This window comes from Nerophis ophidion, linkage group LG12, assembly GCF_033978795.1.
Source record: "Nerophis ophidion isolate RoL-2023_Sa linkage group LG12, RoL_Noph_v1.0, whole genome shotgun sequence".
Lineage (NCBI taxonomy): Eukaryota > Metazoa > Chordata > Actinopteri > Syngnathiformes > Syngnathidae > Nerophis > Nerophis ophidion.
The window spans coordinates 65,400,784-65,417,639 of NC_084622.1; the positions used below are offsets into that span (position 1 = coordinate 65,400,784).

Below are 16,856 nucleotides of genomic sequence, written 5' to 3' on the forward strand. Positions count from 1 at the left end.
CGCCTTCCCCAGGTAGTTCGGGCATCTGGTCAGGATGCCACCCAAACGCCTCCCTCGGGAGGTTTTTTGGGCACAGGGAGGCCACGGAGAAGACCCAGGACACATCGGGAAGACTATGTCTCCCGGCTGGCCTGGGAACGCCTCGGGATTCCCCGGGAAGAGCTGGAGTAGATGCCGGTCAGAGGAACATAGAACCCTATGACCTCATTAGTTGAGGTTCTACTGAATGTAATTAACTTCTATAGACCGAGATTGAATACTGTATATGGATTCTGTTTTGCTTGAGGTTTTTTGACCTTCGGGTCCCACTGTACCCATTGTTTTGAAGAACTCTAAAGCAAAACTAATACTGATTGCATTTGTTTAAGGTCGAGTGCAATTGAGCATGAGGGAGAGAAAAGGCTGTCATTGTCATCCCGGTCTCGAATTACTTTGGCAAGCAAAGTCGCGTCCTTGTCTGTTCTGCCATTTTTACTTTCAATGCTATATGGAGAAGTGCCATTACTCATTTCTGACACTGCGGCGGAGTCCTATTGAGAAATGGATAATATCATGGCCAACCTCAGTCAGTGGGACAAGGTTGTGTCGCTAAGAATTGTGGGGGGGAAACAGTACCGAGTCAAGTAAACAGAACCACTCAGGCATTTAATAAACAATGTTAATCGTTATTGAATCAATTTGCTAATAGATGATGACAAAGATAACAGATAGGAAGGTAACTCTACATTTGACATTGGGGGAACTGTAACCCCACAAATGAATTACCTGAACAATTAGTAATCCTAAGTAAGGGGCTAAGTGGTAAAAGTAAAGAGTTTTGGCTGAGGTGTGTGTTAAAATCAAATATGAAACGTTTGGATCAATAATCAATAGAAAGTCATGTCACAGCGTGGACTTTGGGGTGATTGTTTTCCTGAGATGCAACCAAAGTTGTTATTTGAACTCTAACAAAAGGTACAAAACTAAAGGCGCGCACAAAGGTGGAGAACAAACTTGACTAATGAAACGAAAACTAGCACTTGGGCAAAAACTATGGACATGAAACAAATAAACACTTTCTGTGACAAGAATACACAAGAAACCAGCAGCAAGAAAACCATGGCAGCATGTCAATGGCATAAGTAGTAAGAGTCTCACCTTAAAACTCATTTGTATACTCTAGCCTTTAAATAGACTCCCTTTTTAGACTAGTTGATCTGCCGTTTCTTTTCTTTTTCTCCTATGTCCCACTCTCCCTTGTTGAGGGGGTCCGGTCCGATCCAGTGGCCATGTACTGCTCGCCTGTGTATCGGCTGGGGACATCTCTGCGCTGCTGATCCGCCTCCGCTTGAGATGGTTTCCTGCTGGCTCCGCTGTGAGCGGGACTCTCGCTGCTGTGTTGGATCGAATATGGATTGAACTTTCACAGTATCATGTTAGACCCGCTCGACATCCATTGCTTTCCTCCTCTCCAATATATATATATATATATATATATACATATACATATACATATATATATATATATATATATATATATACATATACATATACATATACATATATATATATATATATATATTTTTTTATTTTTTTATTTTTTTTTCACTGCTTACCAAAGTCGTACTAAAACATTTTGATAGATTTTTGAGCGCCATGTGTAATGTTCAATATTTTTAATGGAACATATAAAATGTTGGTGTTGTTTACTTGAGTCATATTGCTATCATAGTGCAGCCTACCCTTATCTCTTATGTTTGGCTGCCATCTACTGGTCACACTTATCATCACACCATGTACCAAATAATATCAGTTTGAGGTCGGTAAGAGTAAACCAGATTTATCCATTGTAAGGCGCACTGTAGAGTTTGGAGAAAAAATATTTTGAGTGTGCCTTATAGTCAAGGAAATACAGTATTCGCAAGAAGTGACAAACACATTGATGATGGAATGATGGATTCTTGTCGGAGGTCCAGTTTACTTTCAAAAAGGACAAGCAGTTTATAAATGGAAGGACGGACACATATCTGAGGCTATTTCGACTGGAAAAGATTCTCAAAACTGATGTAATACACATTTAAGAGGGGGAATGACTCATGGCTGACTATTTATCCCTTTCACCCTTCAATCTGGAGTCGGTTTGCACTTTTATGTCGCATTCCTGGTTTCCATACCAACAATAAAAGCTACACATACAATCTGACAAATAATGCATAAGAGCCTATTAAATTCCAAGCCTCTTAGCCAAATGGTGCAAATAAAGATGCATTAATCTAAAAGGGACAAGACAACAGCAAACGCAGTAAACAGAATTACTGAGTGGAGTGTTGACAGAACAAAGATTACAATGTGTGCTGTTGTGCTGCGTCTGCAAGATGTTGCGTCTTAGTCAGACCCAAACGGCCTTAGTCAACAAGCTCGGTGAGAGAAAAATCTATTTGCCGTTGCAGGATGAAAATATTACAGGACCGTTGAATGTTGCATTGAATTCAGTTAGCAGAAAAAAACAACACAAGCTGAATAAATAGGATTATAGACTTAGATTATTTCACCTTTTTCCAGTGTTTATATTTGAATGATGCCCGCCTGTGACCCCACAGGACATAAATGCTGCAGCACAACAAAAAGATGTTTACAGAATAAGACACATATCTCTGGAGAGGGTGTTTGTCAAATTAAACATATTGACCTGTTGCAGTTGCACTTTTTTATTTTTATTTACAGCTTCCTTCACCTTTATGGTTCATGTTTGAAAGCACACTAATAGCTACTGGAATTAAAACTATTTTCCTCCCTGGTTGAGTTCAATCATCAGCCAACGATGCCTTACATCGCGTTCATAAGTTTCCCGCAGGATGTTTGCGTATGAAAAGAAACAGGGAGTGGAGGTTTTAGAAGAGCTTGACATTATATTGTTAAAATGGAATTTGGGTGGGATAACACCCACTTGTCTCAACTTTGACCGACGGACGGACATCAACCATCAACTTGGGAACTACGAGGAGGGGATTTAATGACAGCCAGGGTTTGTCAGCACATTCTGTCCACAAGATTGCACTTTCACAATATCATATCATGTTAGATCCACTCGACAAGCATTGCTTTTTGTCCCCTGGGGGAGGGGGGGGGGGGTGCCCACATATTCAGTCCTCTCCAAGGTTTCTCATAGTCATCATTGTCACTGTCACCGACGTCCCACCGGGGTGAGTTTTTCCTTGCCCTTATGTGGGCTCTACCGAGGATGTAGTTGTGGTTTGTGCAGCCCTTTGAGACACTAGTGATTTAGGGCTATTCAAATAAAAAATGATTGATTGATTGATTGATTAAAGACAAAAACACCTGTCAAACATTTAATTATGTTATCAGATGTTCTGCAAGACCACATTTTGTATAGTGAGGCATGGGATGGGGAACAAATGGCAAACACAGGATATATATATATATATATTTATATATATATATATATATATATACACATACAGTGGGGCAAAAAAGTATTTAGTCAGCCAGCGATTGTGCAAGTTCTCCCACTTCAAATGATGACAGAGGTCTGTCATTTTCATCATAGGTACACTTCAACTGGGAGAGACAGAATGTGGAAAAAAAATCCAGGAACTTACACTGTAGGAATTTTAAATAATTTATTTGTAAATGATGGTGGAAAATAAGTACTTGGTCAACCATTCAAAGCTCTCACAGATGGAAGGAGGTTTTGGCTCCAAATCTCAGGATACATGGCCCCATTCATTCTTTCCTTAACACGGATCAATCGTCCTGTCCCCTTAGCAGAAAAACAGCCCCAAAGCATGATGTTTCCACCCCCATGCTTCACAGTAGGTGTGGTGTTCTTGGGATGCAACTCAGTATTCTTCTTCCTCCAAACACGACAAGTTGAGTTTATACCAAAATGGATACATGGATGATACAGCAGAGGATTGGGAGAATGTCATGTGGTCAGATGAAACCAAAATAGAACTTTTTGGTATAAACTCAACTCGTCTTATAAATATATGTGTGTGTTATATATATATATATATATATATATATATATATATATATATATATATATATATATATATATATATATACTTGTTATTATGCTTTCTGATCTCTTTATGTCCACTACTTGCTGTACATATCCTACTAAATAAGACCTACACTGTTTCAATGTCCATTTGTCAGATGTTGCAATTGTTGACGACTGAAGTGCTGATATCAACCAAACCCAGCTCCCCTTCACATCCCACCCCCCGATTGTAAATAATGTAAATAATTCAATGTATATACTCTGATGATTAACTCGTGTGATGACTGTATTATGCTGATAGTATATATTTGTACCATGAATTGATTAACGTGGACCCCGACTTAAACAAGTTGAAAAACTTACTCGAGTGTTACCATTTAGTGGTCAATTGTACGGAATATGTACTGTACTGTGCAATCTACTAATAAAAGTTTAAATATATATATATATAACACATTTATGGTATCATTTGGAACCCCATGACCGCAGGGCCAGGGAGTAGTACCTTGTTTTACCTGGTAGTACTCATATTTGCCAATGGAAATGTTCAAGATTACTAGAACCATGGCAAGCTATTGCTAAAAGTCTCCTGTCCTTGGGCAAGACACTTTACCCACCTGCTCCCAGTGCCACCCACACTGGTTTGAATGTAAAAATTAGATATTGGGTTTCACTATGTAAAGCGCTTTGAGTCACTAGAGAAAAAGCGCTATATAAATATAATTCACTTCACTTCACTCCTGTACCTGAGCTTCTTTGTGGATGTGTGCAAATCTCGAATGTGCTGCCAATGCCATTAGTTGTGCATTTCAGAATTTGACCATGGTTTTTCGTATATAAAAACATCTGAATTTGTAGTAAGACGCGAGGTACGATACCACCTTTCCATGGGTGTTTAATCTGATTAATTTGTACGTGTCTGTCATAAACATAGTTTTTCTTGCTTTAAATTTTGTCTGATTCAAGACAGTATGAAGTAAAGTTGGAAGGAAACAAACACCATATGGTAGGACTTCGAACAAACCCCAACTGTAACTAGCAAAGATCCCAGGGAGAAGTAAACAAGAAAGGATGCTGGCATTGAAAAAAAAAGAAGGCAAACCCTGAGAAACGAGGCTAGCGGTGCACTTAGTGCCCCGCCAACAAAAGGGATGATCCCTGAGAGCTGATGGGAACACAAAATGCATTTTCTGTCCCTGGAATCATTTCTCATCAGCTTGATTGACCTGAACAAGGATTTGGGTTGTGAAATATAAGAATTACTATTTGTCTCCAACAGAACACATTTTCTCTGCACAATCAGTGATTGCTTAAAAAGACTCCTGAGAAGTTGATATTTGGGTACCAAATTTTTCAGACCATAGGGTGCATTAAATGGGTCATATAATGATTTTTTTTTTCTAAATTTAAAACACTTCCTTGTGATCTACATACCATGTAATGGTGGTTATTTTGTGAAAAAGTTGCATGGATTATGTTTTACAGATCATATTCAAGTCGCTTTCTGATGCACCGTTCTGTGGGCGGTCTTATTTACGTGGCTCACCTACGTCAGCGTCTTTTCTCCGTCATTTTTGATGTAGCGGTGTAGCGTGCAAGGATGGGAGTGGAAGAAGGGGCAAACGATGGAGCTAACTGTTTTAATGACATTCAGACATTACTTAAATAAATAACGGAGCAGCATCTCCTCATCCGTGGCTCACTAGTGCAACAACAACGCCTGGAATGTGTCCCGTGAAAAACTGTCCGACCGGAACCCTTATGTAAACCCATCAGAGTTTGTAGCCCTTTGATAGCAAGTTTACTGACGGATATGAGTAAGAACTTTACGCTACTTTAAATGAATGCCACATAAGAACGTAGAGAAAAAGAAGAAGCTTATGTCTACGGTGTCGTCATAGACTATAATGGCAGACTTGCACACATTTTCAGGACTTATGCAGATCTCAAATTCACATCAGCAGGTACCAGAAGGTAAGAAAAGTTGGTTTTGCAAAAAAATGCCTGGTAATATATCTGCTAATAAATGCCATTTTGCGGTCCTTATTGGGCTGGGCGATATGGGCTTTTTTAAATTTTTATTATCTCGATATTTTTAGGCCATGTCACAATCCATGATATATATTTCGATAATTTGCCTTAGCCTTGAATGAATACTTGATGCATATAATCACACCCGTATGATGATTCTATTTGTCTACATTAAAACATAATAAGAATTAGTTTCCTCAGTTCCCAAACATTTTTTGAGTGTTGTTAAAAGAAAAGGTGATGTAACACAGTGGTGAACATGCCCTTTCCCAACTACTTTGGCATCTGTTGCAGCAATAAAATTCTAAGTTAATTATTATTTGCAAAAAAAAACAAAGTTTATGAGTTTGAACATCAAATATGTTGTCTTTGTAGCATATTTAACTGAATATGGGTTGAAAAGGATTTGCAAATTATTGTATTCCGTTTATATTTACATTTAACACAATTTCCTGACTTATATGGAAACAGGGTTTGTATATAAACACTATGACCACATTTAAACCTGTTTGATGCTTCGAAGAGTTGCTGGGGATCAATTTTGGTTTCGATCAGGTAGAGGTTGAGCTGAGCCATTATTTTATGGCAGTTTTAAAATTTAGTAGGGAAGTTTCGAATTTGGGCTTCACGGTGGCAGAGGGGTTAGTGCGTCTGCCTCACAATACGGAGGTCCTGCAGTCCTGGGTTCAAATCCAGGCTCGGGATCTTTCTGTGTGGAGTTTGCATGTTCTCCCCGTGAATGCGTGGGTTCCCTCCGGGTACTCCGGCTTCCTCCCACTTCCAAAGACATGCACCTGGGGATAGGTTGATTGGCAACACTAAAATTGGCCCTAGTGTGTGAATGTTGTCTGTCTATCTGTGTTGGCCCTGCGATGAGGTGGCGACTTGTCCAGAGTGTACCCCGCCTTCCGCCCGATTGTAACTGAGATAGGCGCCAGCGCCCCCCGCGACCCCGAAAGGGAATAAGCGGTAGAAAAAAAAAATGGAAGTTTCGAATTTTAAGGTCCGTTGGTAGTGCATTCCACATCTACGTTAAAAAAAACCTAAACATGTCAAAAAGCAAGGTCGAAATTCACTAAATGGAAAACAATCAGGTGGCTCTCAAGATGATGTAATGGAAGGAAATCAGGCGGCGGTCTCACAGGAAGACATTCTAGTTTGTAAATCTTGTGCAGGTGAAGGTGTGCTCAAAGGTTAAGCTGGCAACTTTGGTCGCTTTCAGAGGTTTTTACACTTTCCACCTTCGTTAAAAGTCAGTCTAGCCTTTTTCAAATTGCTTGGCCTTTCAGACAGACACCATCTAATATCAACGTCCTTTGAAACATTTACTGCGTTCTTGCTGTCATAATACAGTAGTACCCCCAATTCAAGAGTGTTTTGAGATATGAGTTGTGTTTAGCTTTTGCTTGGGAGCATAAATTAGTTGGAGCCTTCCACGATGCTCGTTAGTGTAGCACAAAGATGGGTAGGATAGCCAACAATTGTAGTCTAATTGTCATGTTTTGTGGTCACGTTCTGTTTGGTTTTAGGCTCATTGTGCACTCTTGTTTGTTTTGTCACCATGCCAACCCATCAGTTTTCACCTGTCCCCACGTCACGCACCTGATTCACTTGGACTCATGCACCTGTTGCCAATCACCACGTCACTTTTTAAACCTGCAGTTGCCAGGCAGTCAGCTTGGTGACATCACCTTCTATCACCCTATACCAGTGGTACTCAACCTTTTTTCAGTGATGTACCCCCTGTGAACATTTTTTAATTCAAGTACCCCCTAATCAGAGCAAAAACATTTTTGGTTGAAAAAAAGAGATAAAGAAGTAAAATACAGCACTATGTCATCAGTTTCTGATTTATTAAATTGTATAACAGTGCTAAATGTTGCTCATTTGTAGTGGTCTTTCTTCAACTATTTGGAAAAAAGATATAAAAGTGACTAAAAACTTGTTAAAAAATAAACAAGTGATTCAAATATAAATAAAGGTTTCTACACATAGAAGTAATCATCAACTTAAAGAGCCCTCTTTGGGGATTGTAATAGAGATCCATCTGGATTCATCAACTTACTTCTAAACATTTCTTCACAAAAAAAAAATCTTTAACATCAATATTTATGGAACATGTCCACAAAAAGTTTAGCTGTCAACACTGAATATTGCATTGTTGTATTATTTGTCCACAGTTTATGAACTTACATTCATATTTATAAGTATTATTCAAAAATATAAAGAATGTTTTAATTGTTGCTATTTTTAGAATATTTACAAAAAATCTCACATTTTGAAGGTTATTTTAACACTGTTTACCAGTGAAATTATTTATTACTTCTCGTGTTAAGCAATGTCTTCTAAGACAGTGGTCCCCAACCTTTTTGTATCCGCGGACCAGTCAACGCTTAATATTTTGTCCCGCGGCCCGGGGGTGGGGGGGTCCTTTTTTTTTCTTCTTCTTTGTCATGAAAAAGAGAGGTTTTTGTGGTTGGTGCACTAATTGTAAGTGTATATTGTGTTTTTTGTGTTGATTTATAAAAAAAAATTAAAAAAATTATATATATATATTTTTTTTATAAAAAATTCTTCTGCGGCCCGGTGGTTCGGGACCACTGTTCTAAGATTTACCTGAGAGCCAGATGCAGGCATCAAACGAGCCACATCTGGCTCTAGAGCCATAGGTTCCCTACCCCTGGTTTAAAGTCACATCCAACAATTGCGACGACGACTTTTTAATATCAACTGAGTTTCGTTTTTTTAATGATTTCTGCTGGTGTTGTGCCTCTGCTTTTTTTCAACACAAAAAAATTTGCCTTGGCTCAAAAAGGTTAAAAAACCACCGGCAAAGAAACACTGCAGAAGCCACCCCAGTGTTGTAAAAAAGAGTGCAGTAGTGACCCCGAGGTGACCTTGACCCTCACAGAGTGTGTTGTGACACTCACCTTGAGAACATGCGGCGACTCCAGCGGTAGTCCGGTGATGTGCACCTGTGCCATGTCGTCTGCACGTGCACCCAGCCCGTGGATGAACATGACACGCCTGCTAGAGGTGACGTCTCGCCAGGGAACCAAATTCAAATCCTTATCGACCCGGAAGCCGGGAACGGACACCTCGAAAGCCACGTCTTCATTCCCCGCACAGTCGTCAAATTCGACTGCAAATACAACAGCAAAGCGGAGAGAACGTCAGAACATCTGTGAAACAATCTTTTAGTTACAATACGGCACAAGTGAAAACAGAAAAACAAATACCGTCTTTGCTCCACAGTAAGTCTTTGCTGTTGTCCAGCATTATGTTTTTGTTTACTTTGTAGCCCGTTCAGTTTTAGTTTCCTTCTCCATAGCCTTCCCTAAGCTTCAATGCCTTTTCTTAGGGGCACTCACCTTTTGGTTTATTTTTGGTTTAAGCATTGAACACCTTTTTACCTGCACCCTACCCCCCACTGTTCCCGACATCTACAAAGCAGTTAGCTACCTGCTGCCACCTACTGATACAGCAGAGTATTACACGGTTACTCTGCTGAGCTCTAGACAACACCGACAACAACAACACCATCCATTTTCTACCGCTTGTCCCTTTTTTGGGGTCGCTGGAGCCTATCTCAGCTGCTCTTAGGGGCATTTTCAAACATTCACTATCAAAAAAAAAAAAACTTTACCAAGTGAACAGTCAAAGTTTTAAGTCAGCAGTTTTCAAAGTGTGCCTCAGTGGATGTTCTCCATGAAAAACATATATATATTTTTTTATCATTTATTCCTGACAAAAAACAATTGCTAATCAACACAATAGGAGGGATAGATGGATAGATAGATAGATAGATAGATAGATAGATAGATAACACTTTACTGATTCCTTCAAAAGAGTTTCCTTGGGAAAATTACAATTCCAGCCGGAGTGTACAGAATTGAAATATAATTTAAAACGTAAACAATGGAGGTATAAATGGAAATAAAATAGAAAATATAACAACAAAAACATTCTGAAAATGTACAAATCATAATGTTTTTTATTTGTTGTTGCGGTTAATAGTATTCTATCTTTGTCGTTATTTATATTTGCTGAATAAATTTTGTGATAATGTTCATCAGTCCACTCACTGGTGTTCATTTTCAATCCATCAAGATACAAACCCCGTTTCCATATGAGTTGGGAAACTGTGTTCGATGTAAATATAAACAGAATACAATGATTTGCAAATCCTTTTCAAGCCATATGTCAGGATGGTGGCGCTTATTGGATGGCCGTTTTGTCCACCCCAAGTTGCAAATGGACCAGAAGGGACAGGAATAGCAGGTAAGAGCTTGGTTTAATATTAAAAAAAAAAGATAACAATGGTACAAAAACAGACAAAAGAATACGCGTGCCTACGCACGGAAAATTAAGCTAAAAATTAGCACGGAAAACGGAAAAATGACGTGCAGAGTTCACGGGAAGCTAAGGAGCTACTTAGCATAGAAACAAGGTTTAGGAAATAGCAACGTGAGTGTTGCTTACCGCAAACAAAGGATCAAGATCGAACTGTGGAAAAAGGCAGGCTTAAATACTGGCAGTAATCAGGAATCACATGTGCGCGACAACAACCAGAGCAGGTGGAAGAAATCAGAAACTATGGTAACAAGGTAAATAAGGAAGAGCTAAACTAGGGATCGGAAGAGTCCAAAAACAAACAGAACACACAAAAGGACTCAAAAACTAAAATAACATATAATCCGGGCGGCGGATCATAACACCATATTCAGTTGAATATGCGACAAAGACAACATATTTGATGTTCAAACTGATTACGTTTTTTTTTTTTTTTTTGCAATTAATCATTAACTTTGGAATTTGATGCCAGCAACACGTGACAAAAAAGTGGGAAAAATGTGGCAAATACTGATAAAGTCTAGGAATGCTCATCAAACACTTATTTGGAACATCCCACAGGTGTGCAGGCTAATTGGGAACAGGTGGGTGCCATGATTGGCTATAAAAACAGCTTCCCAAAAAATGTTCAGTCTTTCACAAGAAAGGATGGGGCGAGGTACACCCCTTTGTCCACAACTGTGTGAGCAAATAGTCAAACAGTTTAAGAACAACCTTTCTCAAAGTGACATTGCAAGAAATTTAGGGATTTCAACATCTACGCTCCATAATATCATCAAAAGGTTCAGAAAATCTGGAAAAATCACTCCATGTAAGCAGCATGGCCTTCCATCCCTCAGACGGCAGTGTATCAAAAACTAACATCAATTTCTAAAGGATATCACCACATGGGTTCAGGAACACTTCAGAAAACCACTGTCACTAAATACAGTTTGTCGCTACATCTGTAAGTGCAAGTTAAAGCTCTACAAGGCAAAGCAAAAGTCATTTATCAACAACATCCAGAAACTCCGCCAGCTTTTCTGGGCCCGAGATCATCTAAGATGGACTGATGCAAAATGGAAAAGTGTTCCGTGGTCTGACGAGTCCACATTTCACATTTTTTGGGGGAGATATTCGACATCGTGTCATCCGGACCAAAGGGGAAGCGAACCATCCAGACTGTTATCGACGCAAAGTTGAAAAGCCAGCATGTGTGATGGTATGGGGGTGTATTAGTGCCCAAGGCATGGGTAACTTACACATGTGTGATGGTATGGGGGTGTATTAGTGCCCAAGACATGGGTAACTTACACATGTGTGATGGTATGGGGGTGTATTAGTGCCCAAGGCATGGGTAACTTACACATGTGTGATGGTATGGGGGTGTATTAGTGCCCAAGACATGGGTAACTTACACATGTGTGATGGTATGGGGGTGCATTAGTGGCCAAGGCATGGGTAACTTACACATCTGTGAAGGCACCATTAATGCTGAAAGGTACATACAGCTTTTGGAACAACATATGCTGCCATCTAAGCGCCGTCTTTTTCATGGACGCCCCTGCTTATTTCAGCAAGCCACATTCAGCACGTGTTACAACAGCGTGGCTTTGTAAAGGCCTGTCTACCATGGAAAATGTGTGGCGCATTATGAAGTGTAAAATACGACAGCGGAGACCCCGACTGAAGCTCTACATAAAACAAGAATGGGAAAGAATTCCACTTTCAAAGCTTCAACAATTAGTTTCCTCAGTTCCCAAACGTTTATTGAGTGTTGTTAAAAGAAAAGGTGATGTAACACAGTGGTGAACATGCCCTTTCCCAACTACTTTGGCACGCATGAAATTCTAAGTTAATTGTTTACAAAAACATCAAATATGTTGTCTTTGTAGCATATTCAACTGAATATGGCTTGAAAAGGATTTGCAAATCATTGTATTCCGTTTATATTTACATCTAACACCATTTCCCAACTCACATGGAAACTGGGTTTGTAGTTCGAATGCTGTGGTGGAAGTTTGTTGTCATGATAACAACTTCTTGTGTTTTTGAGACATTTTTTGTTTTTTTTTTTACAGAAAATGTGTGTTTAAATGCCAAACAACATTCAGTGCTGCTAACATTTGCTCGAACGAAGGTGTGTTTTTCACAAGAGAGCATGCCTGGCCCGACTGGGAGGAGAAGAATGCGAACAGACTGTCTTTGTTGTCGTCACTCCTACATACTAAATAACCCCCTGCTGTTTCCACACCATTCCCTTCCTCCCCCAGACTTATGCACTCCATCACCGTTAGTCCTGGGGCGAGGGATCTCACAGGAAGTGACCCTGACTGGATGCGGGGACACGTGTTGTTGACTAGGGAGGCAGGTGCAACACAACAAGGGCTCACATGGCGCAGTCAAACCCGTGCGTGGGTCTCGCCGTGCACCACCGTGTCCGCCTCGGCATATGCTGCTTTGTACAACTTCTTTGTTTTATTCTCATTTGTGGTTGGAATGAATCACTTCTGCAGCAGAGGTTACTTGCCACATATGGTACTGATGATCAATGCTTATTTACACCTAAGCATACAGTCGTGGTTAAAAGTTTGCATCCACTCGTAAAGAACATAAAGTCATGGCGGTCTTGAATTTCCAATCATTTCTGCAACTATTGTTTTGTGATGTAGTGACTGGAGCACATACTTGGTGGTCACAGAAAAAATATTCATGAAGTTTGCTTCTTTTATGAATTTATTATGCGTCTACTGAAAGTGGGAGCAAATCTGCTGGGTCAAAAGTATACGTACAGCAATGTTAGTATTTGTTTCAAGTCCCTTGGCAAGTTTCAACCCAATAAAGTGCTTTTGTTTGCCATCCACAAGCTTCTGCTTGAATTGTTGACCACTTTTCTTGACGCAATTGGTGCAGTTCGGCTAAATTTGTTTGGTTTTCTGTCATGAGAAGCAGTGTTCATTTTGGGGCGGCATAGCTCGGTTGGTAGAGGGTCGCAGGTTCAATTCCGGCTTCCGCCATCCTAGTCACTGCCGTTGTGTCCTTGGGCAAGACACTTTACCCACCTGCTCCCAGTGCCACCCACACTGCTTTAAATGTAACTTAGATATCGGGTGTCACTATGTAAAGTGCTTTGAGTCACTAGAGAAAAGCGCTATATAAATATAATTCACAATTCACTGTCGATGAAAAATTTTCATCATAGTTATCGTCAACGGCGGTTTTTTTTGGACTAAAACGAGACAATTGTTACGCCGGTTCGGCATCGTGGTACCTGGTTCGATTCCCTCGAGGATGCGTCAAACGAAGAACACAACAAAGGTAGGATCTAACAAATTTATCAACAAAAAGTGAGCTCTGAATAAAAACACTGGCGCTAATAAAAAGGGAAACAAAACACGTTAGCGTGTAAGCTAGGAAATATAAAGAACTAAGACTTGGCACGATGGCACGAACAGTAAAAACAAAGATGATTAGCATGTCCGACTAAAACGAGACAATTGTTACGCCGGTTCGGCATCGTGGTACCGGGTTCGATTCCCTCGAGGATGCGTCAAACGAAGAACACAACAAAGGTAAGATCTAACAAATTTGTGGACAAAAAGTGAGCTATGAACAAAAACACTGGAGCTAATAAAAAGGGAAACAAAAGACGTTAGCGTGTAAGCTAGGAAATATAAAGAACTAAGACTTGGCACGATGGCACGAACAGTAAAAACAAAGATGATTAGCATGTCTGACTAAAACGAGACAATTGTTACGCCGGTTCGGCATCGTGGTACCGGGTTCGATTCCCTCGAGGATGCGTCAAACGAAGAACACAACAAAGGTAGGATCTAACAAATTTATTAACAAAAAGTGAGCTCTGAACAAAAACACTGGAGCTAATAAAAAGGGAAACAAAAGACGTTAGCGTGTAAGCTAGGAAATATAAAGAATTAAGACTTGGCACGATGGCACGAACAGTAATAACAAAGATGATTAGCATGTCTGACTAAAACGAGACAATTGTTACGCCGGTTCAGCATCGTGGTAACGGGTTCGATTCCCTCGAGGATGCGTCAAACGAAGAACACAACAAAGGTAAGATCTAACAAATTTATCAACAAAAAGTGAGCTCTGAATAAAAAACACCGGAGCTAATAAAAAGGGAAACAAAAGACGTTAGCGTGTAAGCTAGGAAATATAAAGAACTAAGACTTGGCACGATGGCACGAACAGTAAAAACAAGGATGATTAGCATGTCTGACTAAAACGAGACAGTTGTTCCGCCGGTTCGGCATCGTGGTACCGGGTTCGATTCCCTCGAGGATGCGTCAAACGAAGAACACAACAAAGGTAGGATCTAACAAATTTATTAACAAAAAGTGAGCTCTGAACAAAAACACTGGAGCTAATAAAAAGGGAAACAAAAGACGTTAGCGTGTAAGCTAGGAAATATAAAGAACTAAGACTTGGCACGAACAGTAAAAACAAAGATGATTAGCATGTCTGACTAAAACAAGACAATTGTTACGCCGGTTCGGCATCGTGGTACCGGGTTCGATTCCCTCGAGGATGCGTCAAACGAAGAACACAACAAAGGTAGGAGCTAACAAATTTGTGAACAAAAAGTGAGCTCTGAACAAAAAACACTGGAGCTAATAAAAAGGGAAACAAAAGACGTTAGCGTGTAAGCTAGGAAATATAAAGAACTAAGACTTGGCACGATGGCACGAACAGTAAAAACAAAGATGTCTGACTAAAACGAGACAATTGTTACGCCGGTTCGGCATCGTGGAACCGGGTTCGATGCCCTCGAGGATGCGTCAAACGAAGAACACAACAAAGGTAAGATCTAACAAATTTATCAACAAAAAGTGAGCTCTGGACAAAAAACACTGGAGCTAATAAAAAGGGAAACAAAAGACGTTAGCGTGTAAGCTAGGAAATATAAAGAACTAAGACTTGGCACGAACAGTAAAAACAAAGATGATTAGCATGTCCGACTAAAACGAGACAATTGTTACACCGGTTCGGCATCGTGGTACCGGGTTCGATTCCCTCGAGGATGCGTCAAACGAAGAACACAACAAAGGTAGGATCTAACAAATTTATTAACAAAAAGTGAGCTCTGAACAAAAACACTGGAGCTAATAAAAAGGGAAACAAAAGACGTTAGCGTGTAAGCTAGGAAATATAAAGAACTAAGACTTGGCACGATGGCATGAACAGTAAAAACAAAGATGATTAGCATGTCTGACTAAAACGAGACAATTGTTACGCCGGTTCGGCATCGTGGTACCGGGTTCGATTCCCTCGAGGATGCGTCAAACGAAGAACACAACAAAGGTAGGATCTAACAAATTTATCAACAAAAAGTGAGCTCTGAATAAAAAACACTGGAGCTAATAAAAAGGGAAACAAAAGACGTTAGCGTGTAAGCTAGGAAATATAAAGAACTAAGACTTGGCACGATGGCATGAACAGTAAAAACAAAGATGATTAGCATCTCTGACTAAAACGAGACAGTTGTTATGCCGGTTCGGCATCGTGGTACCGGGTTCGATTCCCTCGAGGATGCGTCAAACGAAGAACACAACAAAGGTACCTATCTGGAACCTATCTCAGCTACAATCGGGCGGAAGGTGGCGTACACCCTGGACAAGTCGCCACCTCATCACAGGGCCAAAACTGATAGACAGACAACATTCACACACTAGGGCCAATTTAGTGTTGCCAATCAACTTATCCCCAGGTGCATGTCTTTGGAGGTGGGAGGAAGTCGGAGTACCCGGAGGGAACCCACGCAGTCACGGGGAGAACATGCAAACTTCACACAGAAAGATCCGGAGCCCGGGATTGAACCCAGGTCCTTTGTATTGTGAGGCAGATGCACTCTCCCACCGTGCTGCCCAAAAGGAAGAAAAAAACCCCACATAAAATCAAGAGGGAAACACCAGGAACACAAAAGGATGACAAGAGCACAGAACTCCTGCCACCAGCAGCCACTCGGAAAAAAAAAGTCCTTATTCGCAATAAAAAGAAATTAGGCATATCTGCATGGAGGTTAATGATGTTAGACGTTTACTACTTATGTTCAGTGTCCTGGACATGACGTTTAAGTGCGTCCGGCAGTGGAAGCTCCTCTATGGGGTCTTGGGGCACTCAGAGGTTAACCCCTTTACTGATGTTACCCCAGGTGGCCCTTGGCAAACACTTAGTACCTGACTCCCCCTTAGCCAGGGATACAGTGAAGACCTCAACAGCGGAGCAGGCGGAAGACGGTAGATTTAAGAACTACCACAACGGCTGCGATGGCAGAGGAAAGGTGGAGCAGAAAAAGGGTCCCCAGTCGTCTTGGACTCCATACCACTGGACCCTGGCCCGATTATGTCAAGGATCGTGTGGTGACTGTCTGTGCACCAGTCTCCCCACCTAAGACTAAGTCACGCACAAGCATCCTCCTTAAAGGGATACAGGAGGATCCTCACAATCGTTCCAGTGACCG

General features: G+C 40.6%; 1 protein-coding gene across 1 annotated transcript in view; it reads right to left on the minus strand.

Annotated features, from left to right (window-relative positions):
- The window catches only part of cdh13 (cadherin 13, H-cadherin (heart)), a 795,802-nt gene that overhangs the window by 503,167 nt on the left and 275,779 nt on the right, over positions 1 to 16,856 (minus strand). The window contains exon 3 of the mRNA XM_061917999.1: positions 8,968 to 9,179. Within this exon, the coding sequence (XP_061773983.1) occupies positions 8,968 to 9,179 (212 nt within the window). The remainder of the gene's footprint in view (positions 1 to 8,967; positions 9,180 to 16,856) is intronic.